The sequence below is a fragment of the Scardinius erythrophthalmus genome (genome assembly GCF_964197995.2).
Source record: "Scardinius erythrophthalmus genome assembly, chromosome: 1".
Lineage (NCBI taxonomy): Eukaryota > Metazoa > Chordata > Actinopteri > Cypriniformes > Leuciscidae > Scardinius > Scardinius erythrophthalmus.
The window spans coordinates 21,073,308-21,086,096 of record NC_138221.1 but is presented as its reverse complement, the minus strand read 5'-3'; the positions used below and the strand labels follow the sequence as shown (position 1 = coordinate 21,086,096).

At 37.7% G+C, this 12,789-nt stretch overlaps 1 protein-coding gene across 2 annotated transcripts; it reads left to right on the top strand.

Annotated features, from left to right (window-relative positions):
- Nucleotides 1–2,630: 2,630 nt before the first annotated feature.
- On the top strand, nt 2,631–12,297 carry LOC308696910 (GTPase IMAP family member 8-like). 2 transcript variants are annotated; one of them, XM_081375863.1, is made up of 3 exons: nt 2,631–3,005; nt 4,014–4,658; nt 9,889–12,297. In XM_081375863.1, the coding sequence occupies exons 1-3, from the start codon at nt 2,981–2,983 to the stop codon at nt 10,776–10,778; spliced, it is 1,560 nt and encodes a 519-aa protein (XP_081231989.1). In that variant the 5' UTR covers nt 2,631–2,980; the 3' UTR covers nt 10,779–12,297. The 2 variants fall into 2 exon arrangements, with proteins under 2 accessions (XP_081231989.1, XP_081231990.1); XM_081375864.1 differs by having other exon boundaries at nt 2,631–2,886; nt 9,889–12,291.
- Nucleotides 12,298–12,789: the final 492 nt, after the last annotated feature.

Here is a 12,789-nt window from a genome sequence, read left to right as displayed (position 1 = left end):
AGAAGATCTTTGTGATTCTCATAGTTATTAACTTTTGCAACATCATGGAGCAATCATTCAGCAATTTTCACTTTTTTAAATATCCTAAAAACAACAACTTGTTTCACACTTTATTCAAATATTTGAAAACATTTACAGTCTAAACATACTTTATTTAAATGAAATTAGTAACAAAATCTAACCAACTAAAACATTTTTTTTTTATAAAAAAAAATTGGCAATTTACTCAAATATATGAAAACATGTACGGTCTAAGCGTATCCAATTTAAAATAAATGAAGATTAACCAGTTACTCAAAAACTGAAACATTTTTAAATATATAGCCTATGTATTTTTCTAAATCTAAAAAATGTAATTATCAATTTATTCAAATATTTGAAAAAATACAGTTTTAAATACTAGTTTTAAATTCAATTGATAAAAATATCTAACCTTCAAAAAAACAACTGTTTTAAATTATTAAAAAAATCTATTTACTCAATATGAAAACATATACAGTCTGAATTTACTCATTTTAAATTAAATTGATAACATAATCTAACTAATCAATCTAAAATTAGATGTCATGCACTTTATTCATTCATATTAAAGTATTTATTGGACAAAATCAGTGTAATTGATGGGCTGTAGTGAGTAGATGGAGCCAGTAGGTGTCAGCAGAGCTTCAGATGTTCATCAGTCACTAAGACAAACTCAGATTGTGTTCCAGTGTTCCAGTTTAAACAGACTTGTATATATTTTCCTGTTAAATTATCAATCAATAAGCCTTAATAATAATTAGCTACTGATTTATTGATTGTTCTACAGTGTACATGTTTTTTCATGTGTGAACTACAGTATGAATGTGTTGCATTTGAAGTGAGTCTCTGTGTGTTTCAGGTGCTGCACACGGCCAAAGCCTTCCAGAAGATTCTGCGAAGTACATTTAGCCCATTGTCTTTGTGGACACTGTGAAACTGACGAGCGTTAATGACCTGACCTCAGATCAGAGCTGCACTGAAACTTTAACCATGAATCTGAATCAAACTGATGTCAGTAGCCGCGTTTTCATTAGCCTTCAAATTTCGCAAACTGAAATTGCAAATTTAAAATACCCCCAATGGAAACACGTTAATTTTGCAAAAACTCTCATATATCGCTAAATCGCATGAGGTGGTTTTTCAGGCAATTCAACAAAGGAATATTTCGCAAAACTGCAATGGAAACAGTTTTTGCTTATTTACAGATCACCTGACGTAGATGGCATGGTGTGTTTGGACAGAATACGGGACAGAGATTTTCATTAAACTCATAAAAACAAAAGTTTCACAGGAATACTGGATTCTAAACCACAAAGAAATAACACAATTTATCAAGATCTTGAAGCAGAAATGAGGGAGAAACACCCAGAAAATAGTGGCGCTCACAGTATAAGAGTCTGTCCTTGCCATTAATGCTTGGATACACGCCTACGTCTCCTTCCATAATAATAATGGCTAGTACGGTGGCTGGGATATAGCCTTCGTAAACCTACAGTACTAACATCAGTCGCCATGATTTTTTAATGACTTAGAGGAAAAAAATATGTTTTAGTCGCATAACATTGGTTAATGGAAACGGCGTCATTTCGCAATATTTTTTTATCGTCATTTAGAAAATATCGCAAAAGTTTTGTGCAAATCTCTAATGGAAACACATGTAGTGTGAATGCGGTTCTGTGCTGATTCACTTCAATTTCTACGGCTGGTGGAGGGGTTTCAGGCGATCAACTTGCTTCAAGATGATTTCATACAGGGCTTTATTGATCTGGTCATGTGACTGTAATGCCGAGTTCACACTGCACGATTGTCAAAGTAGTCGGGTCATTGTTCTTTTCACACTGCACGACTATCTGGGGAAACATTCAGTTGCTGATGTGTGCACACTACACGATGGATCTGCAACAGGTTTCACACTGCATGACTTTACAAAAGAAAGAATAGCTGACAATTTCTGCTTTTGGTCCTCAAACTACGTTTCACAACCAAACACAAGCGAGAAGTGATAAGGAAATAATGCGAGATCACGTGTGCATGAGACATTAAATATGAAAAATGATAGCCTGCAAGAAGTTGCTATCCACATTGTCTGTGCGCTGATTTGCAGTGAAAAGGAGAAAAAAAAACATTATGCAGGAGGAAATGGTTGGGGAGACAAGGGAAGCAAAGTTTGTGTGTTCTGCTAAGAGAGTTGGGGGTAAATAAATAATTTTGCAATGTGCTGCTGGTCAAGCAAATGTTTGTGCTTTGTTTCTATTTGATATAATTGTAGATATATCTAATTGTATCTAATATGCCCTGTATCTTGCACTCTCATTGGCTGTAGGTCATTGTCGATGTAGTTTTCAGTCAGAACACATTCACAGCAGGATTGTGAATCAGGTCCAGATATTTAGCATGCCATATATCTCATGGGCGTTGGCGACTCGTCTGCGATTCTCTCAGATCGCATCTTTCACACTGCGTGATTGTCACGCTTGAGCGAGCACCGATTTTCCTGTGATTTCAGACATTTGTCGGTGAGCAAAAATCGGGCCTAAAATCGTTCAGTGTGAACTTGGCATTAGTGGAATAAGTGTGTTCAGCATCTGTGGGAGATTATTACTGACAGAATTAATAAAGTTTATTGAACAAACTCTTGCTGTTTCTTGGTTCATTTGTGCTGAATGTCTCCGTGATCGTTCTTGCTCTCAACTTCCAGTCAAGGACCTTTTGTAGACTGTACTAAAAAAATAGTAATGTCCAGGAATCTTCCACAGGAAAACAACAGGAAGATGATGTAACTGCAACAGTGAGGAGCAGAACAGAAATGAAACTAAAGCTGAACAAGATGTGTTTTATGCAGATAAGATGGCACTATAAACCATTGCAAATATATATCAAGATGTTTTTATGATGTGAATCACATTTTTTTTCCTGTGAAGTGTTTTCATGGACTTGTGATCGGTCAGATCCATGGAAGATGGCGACGGCTCCAGCAGCTTCTGGTAAGAGACACCGTCTGAGGGATAGTTTAGTTTAGATGGGTGGGGGGAATATTAAACTCTAAACAATTCATTTTGGATTGCAATTGACTTTTTGTTTACTCTAAATAAAAGTTTGGGAACTGTAACTTTAGTGGGAGAGATTCACATTAAAGTTCTGTTTAAGTGTGTGTGTGTGTGTGTGTGTGTGTGTGTGTGTGTGTGTGTGTGTGTGTGTGTGTATGTGGTGGGAGGCAGTATTTGTAGTGCACAAGAAAATAGTTTTATAATCAAGATTAGTAGCAAAGCCAAAAACCAACAGAAAACAGTTTGAAGCAGCTCAAAATGTAAAAACTGCACATAATGTATTAAGTAATAAGTATTACCTTATTGTTGTAATAAAATGTATATAATGTAATTATTTTCTCAAAATGTAATAGTAGTAGTAATTAGTCACCTTTATTTATATAGCGCTTTTTACAAGACATATTGTTTCAAAGCAGCTTTACAGTGATAACAGGAAAATAATGCATCAGAATTTGTTTCTATACTGCAAAAACTCCAGTGTTAAATTTAACTCTCCTGGGAGTTTATTTGACTCCACACTCAAGAGTGTTAACACTGAATCAGTGTTAAAGTTAATGAGATAATTAAGTGAATAATTAAGTGATGATTGACCATTATTGAAGACACCTGATATTAACAAGCAGAATCACTGAAGGAGAAAATAATCACAATTGTAAGCCACCATTATGGTGATCAGTGTTTGCGTTGTAAACACAACACACACTGACGTCTTCACTTCCAGGTCAATAAGCTGTCAATCAAAAACTCAGCAGCCAATGAGAGCACACCGCTGTTAGCCTTATCACTTATAATTAAGTGATTAATTGAGTGATGATTGATCATTATTGAAGACACCTGATGTCAACTAGCAGAATCACTGAAGGAGAAAATCACAAATTTTAAGTCAAATTTTAAAAAATATTTAATAAACATACCATAAATATCCATATGTTCTTTCTCTTTCAGAAATGTCAGTGATCAGCTTCAGTTCAGATGATCCAGAGATCCAGATTCTTCTGATGGGTAGGAAGGGTTCTGGAAAAAGCTCATCTGGAAACACTATACTGGGACAAAAGAGGTTTAAGCTTAAGAAGCATGAGTCTGAAGTTTGTGATGAAGTAACTCAGATCGGAGAGAAGCAGGTGTGTATGATTGATTGTCCAGATCTACTGGATCCAGATCTGAATAAAGAGAAGCTGGAGATGATGAAGGAGAAGCTGATCAAACTATGTTCAGCAGGTCTCAGTGCAGTTCTGCTCACCGTTCCTCTAGAGGAACCTGTAGAAAATGAGGAAGAGATCCTGGATTTCATTAAATGTTTATTTGGTCCTGAAGTTCAGAAGTACATCATGATTCTGTTCACACATGAGGATGATCTGGAGAATCTGGATGAACCACAGACCATTAATGAATATCTGGAAAACCATGTGGATCTCCAGCGACTGGTGAGGGAATGTGAAGGGAAGTTTCACTGTTTCAATAACAGGAGTAAATCAGTAGATCAGAAACGAGATCTACTGCAGAAGATTGAAGGAGTGATGATGGAGAACGGAGGAAAATATATCATGGAACGAATGAGGAGGACTGACAGCAAGGAGATTGAAAGCAATTGTAAGTTGCTTTATTATCTGATCGATTGCTCCTGTCTGCCTCGCTGCCTGCTGTGAGTGTGTTTGTTTGATTCGGTGCGATAAGCTCCGTCTTAGCCATATATTTCTTTGTTTTGAACCATCATTTTACTACCATTTCTAGTTGTTTATACTACTACATTTTACCCAACATCTCAGATTAACCTGACATCGCTAGCTTTTGTTATTAGTACTACTAGCACAAAACGCTAGTAATTCGCTAGCCTGTTAACGCGCCACCCGTGCGCTCAGCTATTTTATTTATTTATTTTTCTCTCGCGCGTCCGCGCCTTTGAGTTCATAAAAAGCTCAGGTGAGTAAGAATCACTCAACAAACACGGTGAGTAATGTCTTGTCCTGTTATTGTCACTTGCACTTCATGTCACATGTTTAGTATAGGCTTCTCTGTCGACAATATAGGATTTATATGTGATAAATGTAAGGAGACAGTTAGGTTGACAGAGAAGATTTCAGAATTAGAAACACGCATCCAAACTTTAATTGAGGATAGTAAGAGTGCTAGTGCTTTAGATGTTTTGGATGCGCATAGAATAGTGCACACTTTACATGAGTCGGTTCTGGCTGAAGTAGAGCCTGCGCAGCCGGGCAAATGGGTGACAGTGAGGGATCGCTCTAGTCGCGGATCTAAAAACCACTCTTCCGTTCCGATTACCATAACAAATCGATTTGCCCCGCTCAGTGAAACACCCACTGAGAATGATTGTGCCCTAGTTATTGGCGATTCTATTACACGGAACGTGAAAATAGAGACACCAACCACCATAGTCACATGTTTGCCGGGAGCCAGAGCGCCTGACATCAAATCAAATTTAAAAGTGCTGGCTAATGCTAATCGTAAATTCTCTAAGATCATTATTCATGTCGGCACTAATGATGTTCGACTCCGCCAGTCGGAGATCACCAAAATTAATATTAAAGAGGTGTGTGAACTTGCAAGTACGATGTCAAGGACTGTAATTTGCTCTGGCCCCCTTCCTGTTCGCAGGAGTGATGAGATAGTTAGTAGATTATGTTCGCTTAACGGTTGGCTGTCGAAGTGGTGTCCGCTTAATAATATAGAATTCATAGACAATTGGAAAAGTTTTTGGGGCAAACCTGACCTGTTGAAAAGAGATGGTATTCATCCCTCCTGGGATGGTGCTGCTCTTCTCTCTAGTAATATGGCTCATAGTCTTAGAGCTCAAACATGACAATCTGGGGCTCAGGTCAGGAAGCAGACAGACTGGCTAAACCGACTGTCTGCTAGCGGCCTCGCGTCACCAAGGTCAGATAAATCCCATCACATAGAGCCTCTCTCACCTAGCTATCATCATATAGAGACTGTGTCTGTTCCCCGAATTTGGAAATCCAAAAAACGTTTAAACCCAACTAAGGTTAAAAATTTAATTGATGTTCAACAAATAAAAAACAGCTATAATACAGATGAGCAAATGCTAAAGCTTGGGTTGCTGAATATTCGATCGCTTACTTCAAAAGCACTCGTTGTTAACGATATGATTTCAGATAATAACCTAGATGTGCTGTGTTTGACAGAAACCTGGCTAAAACCAAACGATTACATTACTTTAAATGAATCAACCCCGCAAGATTACTGTTATAAACATGAGCCTCGTCTGAAACGCAAAGGGGGTGGTGTTGCTGTAATTTATAGTAATAGTTTCAAAACCACTAAGAAATCAAGTTTTAAATATAATTCTTTTGAAGCATTGGTGCTTAATGTAAAAATATATAATATAAATGATAAATCACGTTTGAGATTTGTGCTGGCTACTGTATACAGGCCACCAGGGCACCATACAGACTTTATCAAAGAATTTGCGGACTTTCTATCAGAATTAATATTGACTGCAGATGAAGTACTAATTGTTGGTGATTTTAATATACACATCGATAATGAAAAAGATGCATTGGGATTGGCATTTAAAGACATTGTAAATTCAATTGGAGTTAGACAACACGTGTCAGGACCTACTCATCGTCGTAATCATACTCTAGATCTAATATTATCACACGGAATAGATGTGGATGCCGTTGAAATTCTGCAGCAGAGCGATGACATCTCAGATCATTATCTAGTCTCGTGTAATTTGCATTTAGCCAAGGCTGCAAAGCCGACTCCGTGTTTCAAATATGTGAGACCTATCACTTCTGCTACGAAAGATTGCTTTATTAATAATCTTCCTAATCAGTTTCATCATCTCAGCATCTCAGATAGCTTAGAAGAACTAGATATTACAACAGAAACGTTTAACTCTCTCTTTTCCAGCACTTTAGACACAGTTGCTCCGTTGCGCTTAAAGAAGATTAAAGAACATAGTCCAACGCCGTGGTACAACGAGCACACTCGGGCCCTTAAGAGAGCAGCCAGAAAAATGGAGCGCAACTGGAAGAAAACAAAACTAGAGGTATTTCGCATTTCATGAAAGGAGAGCTCAATTACTTACAGAGAGGCTTTAAAAGCTGCTAGATCTGCTTATTTTTCAACCCTATTAGAAGAAAATAAACATAATCCTAGGTATTTATTTGAAACGGTGGCTAAACTAACGAAAAATAAAGCTTCAAGCACCGAAGTTTCCAAGCAACACAGCAGTAATGACTTTATGAACTTCTTCACTTATAAGATTGATAATATCAGGGACAAAATTATAACTATGCAACCGTCTACTACAGTATCGCATCAGGCAGTGTATTGTAGTCTCCCTGAGGAAAAATTTGATTCATTCGTTGCTATAGGAGAGGAAGAATTTACTAAACTCATTAAATCATCTAAATCTACAACATGTATGTTAGACCCTATACCGACTAAGCTACTGAAAGAAATACTTCCAGAGGTCATAGATCCTCTGCTTAATATCATTAATTCATCTTTGTCTCTAGGATACGTACCAAAAAACTTTAAGCTGGCTATGATTAAACCGCTTGTTAAAAAAACGCAACTTGATCCTTCAGAATTAGTCAATTACAGGCCGATCTCGAATCTACCTTTTCTGTCAAAGATATTAGAAAAGGCAGTATCCTCACAACTGTGTTCCTTTCTTGAAAGAAATGATATCTGCGAGGATTTCCAGTCCGGATTTAGACCGTACCATAGTACCGAGACAGCACTCGTTAGAGTCACAAATGATTTGCTCTTATCATCCGATCGTGGTTGTATCTCTCTATTAGTGTTACTCGATCTTAGCGCTGCATTTGACACCATCGACCACAACGTTCTTTTAAATAGATTAGAACATTATGTTGGCATTACGGGAAATGCACTAGCATGGTTTAAATCATACTTATCTGACCGTTATCAGTTTGTAGCAGTAAATGATGAGATGTCTCATCGATCACAAGTTCAGTATGGCGTACCACAAGGCTCAGTACTAGGACCGCTGCTGTTCACTCTGTACATGCTACCCTTAGGAGATATCATTAGGAAACATGGCATTAGCTTTCACTGTTATGCCGATGATACTCAGCTCTATATTTCTTCAAAACCTAACGAAACTTATCAATTCACAAAATTAACGGAATGCATAGCGGATATAAAATATTGGATGACTTGTAATTTCCTACTTCTAAATTCTGAAAAAACAGAGTTTCTAATTATTGGACAAAAAACTTCCTCACGTAATAACCTAGAATACTGTCTAACACTTGATGGCTGCTCTGTTAAGTCTTCGTCGTCGGTTAGGAACCTGGGTGTGCTCTTTGATACCAATCTTTCATTTGAAAGTCACGTGTCTAGTATCTGTAAAACTGCATTTTTCCATCTTAAAAATATATCTAAATTACGTCATATGCTCTCATTGACAAATGCGGAACAATTAGTTCATGCGTTCATGACATCAAGGCTAGATTATTGTAATGCTCTACTAGGTGGTTGCCCTGCACGCTTAATAAACAAACTACAGCTGGTTCAAAACGCAGCAGCTCGAGTTCTTACCAGAACCAGGAAGTATGACCATAGTAGCCCGGTTCTGTCAAAACTGCATTGGCTCCCTATTAAACATCGCATAAATTTTAAAATATTGCTGATTACTTACATAGCACTGAATGGTTTAGCTCCGCAGTACTTGAGCGAGCTCTTAACGCATTATAGTCCGTCACGTCTATTACGATCTCAAAATTCCGGCCAGTTGATTATACCTAGAATATCAAAGTCGACTGCTGGCGGTAGATCCTTTTCCTATTTAGCACCAAAACTCTGGAACAGTCTTCCTACCATTGTCCGGGAAGCAGACACACTCTGTCAGTTCAAAGCCAGATTAAAGACACATCTCTTTGACCTAGCATACACAATACATTATAGACTTCTATAATTTAATGTTATGCTGCATAGATTAGGTCAGCCGGAACCGGGAACACTTCCCAAAAATCCTGATGTACTCGTTACATCATGAGAAGAATGGCATCTACGCTAATTTTAGTGTCTGTGTTTATCCCAAGGTTTTTCTTGCAGCCTGCCGGATCCAGGCCGTATCCAGATCTGACGAAGGACCTGCGCCTGGACCGATGACAACGCAGTGCTGAAGTGCCAACTAGTCTCTCCCTATGGAGGATCCCACTACCACTCTACAGATAAGGCGTTGTCGGGAAAATTCGTCTCGCGGTCCTACCCCAAAGCAACAAATAAAATAAAATTCCTTATCAAAATTTATAAGGAAAGACAAGTATTTTGTTTAGGCTTGGCTTGTAGGGAATTCCAAACCTGCGTATATTCAAACGCACATAACTATAGAACCCATTCTAAATGCGCATGTGAACGCCATCAGTGTTTCTCACAGGTTCGCGTTTAAAGTCTGTGTAGAGAGAATGGTGTCGTCTTAGCGGCCCCTAATTTAATAACAAATGATCATTGCGACGGAACCAAATCAATTAAAACTAACTTTAGATGGAAATAACTTAACTCTGCTGTAAAGCCGAAACAATCTCTGTTACCTTAAATTATACGCTTATCTCTGTAAAGCTGCTTTGAGACAATCTACATTGTTAAAAGCGCTATATAATTGAAGATGACTTGACTTGACTATTATTGTTAATTACTTCAGTAATAGATGGTGGATTATGCTTACCTGTTCATTAAATGTAAAGCAGTGATATTATTGTGCTGTAATTAGTTATGATTATCTGCAAATGCCTTACATGTGTTGTAGAATTCAAAAATCACACTGATACCATGACTGATTTGTGTTTTCTGTTTGATGTAGTTTCAGGAGAAAGTTCTGAAGATGAGATTCAGATTCCTGAGAAGAAAGACAAGATCAGGCTGGTTATGCTGGGAAAAACTGGGGCTGGGAAAAGTGCCACTGGAAACACCATCATTGGCAAAAGTGTGTTCAAATCCTCCATGAGTTCAAACTCTCAGACGAAACAGTGCCAGTTAGAAACCATTGAAAGGATGGGTAAAAAGATCTCAGTGATCGACACACCTGGACTTTATGATAATGAACTCAATAAAGAGGAGGTTATTACTGAATTAGTGAAATGCATAACATACTCGTCACCTGGACCGCACGCTTTTATTATCGTGATTAAACTGGGTCGATTCACTGAGGAGGAGAAAAACACGATTATGGAGCTTAAAGAAGTGTTTGGAGAAAAGATAAACAAATACACAATGATCCTCTTCACCCATAAAGATCAGTTAGAGAAGAAAAAGAAAACCATTGAAGAGTTTCTACAGGAAAGTGATCCAGATCTTAAAAAACTTGTAGAGAGTTGTGGAAACAGGTTCTTCTGTTTAGACAATGAGTCTTCCAGTTTCCCACATTTCAAAGATCTGCTCAGTAAAATAGAGAAGATGGTAGAAGAAAATAGAGGACACTTTACAAATGATTTGTTTGAGGGAACAGAGAAATGCATTCGGGAGATTCAGAAGCAGAAACTGCATGAGAAAGTGGAACAGCTCAAACAGAAGCAGAAAGGGGGCATTTTAACAGAATGGCAGGAAATGTACTGGCGTTTAGCAGAGGAGTCACGACAGGAAGCTGAACGGGAAATGATTTCTGATGTTTTCATAACAGCTATAGATGAAGACATGGGGAAGGTGGTGGTGAGCTCTGAGGAGAAGAAGAGTCAAAGGAGGCTGAGTTTATAGGAATCAGCCATCAAAGGGACTTCGACTTGCAATCAGAGCCACACAGAAACTAGTGAGACAAAAGATGTGTGAGGTGCAATGAGAGATTCAATAATGATCAAACACAAACTCAAAACTCAAACTCAAAGTGTTGGTCCTCTTGTTATTGTAAATATATGGAAACTATATATGAAATGGACTCTTAAAACAATGAATGTTAAAGCTTCTTTTTCGGCTTCTGTTGATCAGAGAAGCTTACAGTATGTGTCACATTGCTTATGCTGAAATGCAGCAATGCACTGCAAGTGACGCTGTAACAGAGCAGGACTGAATCTATTCACTCAAACACACAGTCACTGCTTTCATAAATGCTTTGTTAGTCTATTACATCAGTGTTTGATTCAATATTATATTCCTGCAGTTTCACTTTCAGTTTCAGTTGTAAGACCCTCTTGTTTTTTGTCACAGTGCCACCTAGCCAATTCTACTCCAACAGGGGAGACCTGTGTAACAACTGAGACAAATCAGACACAAGTATTTGTTAAATATAACAAAGAATCTTTAAAACCCCTTTCGACTACAAAACAAGGTGTCTGTGACCCCATCCCCCCCAAAGTAATTTGAATCGGGCTATAGGAAAGATCCATAGCCCTTAAAACAGACTTTCCTGGATTAATCTATAGACAAACTGATTTATAAATGAAACATGCATCCCAGGACATTGTGTGTTTAATAGTATTATGTCTTGTATACTGTCTCTTGCATTTGTATTAATTTAATGCATACTTTATGAGAGAACTACTAGTTAATGTAACCCCGCCTGTCTCCTATCTAATTAATACTCTTTTAATGACTCACACTTTAGTGTATGTTACCTCCTTACAGAATCCAGTGTGTGTTTGTTATATCTATCGTAGTATAAGTATAAATGGACTAAAACGGCAAGGCCCATGTCTAACCACACTTGAGGCAGTCATAAATCCTCCCAACAGAGGAATTTTCCTGCTTGTCATCTACACAAGCTCTTCTCTCTCTCCCTGCTTCCACTGGTCGCTGTGCATGTGTGGGACCGGAAACGTCCGACCATAAGGTCCAACCATGTGGTCGCGGGTCAGCAGGCCCAACACATCAAGCCATGTGCAACTTCCTCGACTATGATGGAGTCAAACTAACCATACAAGTTAATCATATCTTCTTCATTCAACACAGAAAAAATCCGATTGCAACTTCATCGCCATTGACTCACAGAACCATTATGTCAGGAAATTCACAAAACTTCTTCACCTCAATGGCAATGCATGTATCGTACAATTGACTGACTGAAGAGAGGTTTAGTATAAGCAGTAAAATCCTCTTAATGATGTGCTTTGAAAATTATAAGCTGATGTTCTTTTGATGTTGAATTAATCTTTTCCATAGCTTCATTCCCTGTTTCCGTTTCCGTCTTTCTTCTGTCACTTACCATTTTACCCATGTATGTGTGATTGTGTGTAAGTTGTGTTCGTGATTTAATTAATAAAACTTGTGCACAATACATATGAGCTCCCTGGTTCTGATTCTGCCTGCAGATTAATGTCACCTAAATGATTTTAGATATTGTTACAGTACATGCTGTTGAGCGCTGTACATTCTAAAAAAAGAATTATTTTCCTGTGCCCATGAAAAATAACCTTTTCTTAGAATTAATAAATGATCAATAATGAGTGTTCACTGGACGAACTGATTAACTGATTGTAATATAAATTTAGCTACATAAGTTAATCCGATTAACTGATCCAAATATTCATAATTAATTTATAACAAGTTATGATTTATTATTAAATATTTACCATTTGAGCTAATTTGTTACACCTGAATTAATCCTCAAACAAACAGATGCAGAGACTAGACCCACGAACCCACATTTTCATCTTTCCACCTATTTTTTGTCATTTAAGAGCAGGCACCGCCATTTTAAATTTTAATGATCAAGGGTTTCAGTGTCGGGCATCTCCAGTTATTTTAGCTGTGCAAAAATAGTTCATTACTGTTT

Excerpts from the sequence above, each read along its gene's own strand:
- LOC308696910 (XM_081375863.1), top strand. The coding sequence starts at position 2,981 with ATGGCGACGGCTCCAGCAGCTTCTG. Across the intron at positions 3,006-4,013 it reads GACGGCTCCAGCAGCTTCTG|AAATGTCAGTGATCAGCTTC; the intron begins GTAAGAGACACC and ends TTTCTCTTTCAG. Across the intron at positions 4,659-9,888 it reads CAAGGAGATTGAAAGCAATT|TTTCAGGAGAAAGTTCTGAA; the intron begins GTAAGTTGCTTT and ends TGTTTGATGTAG.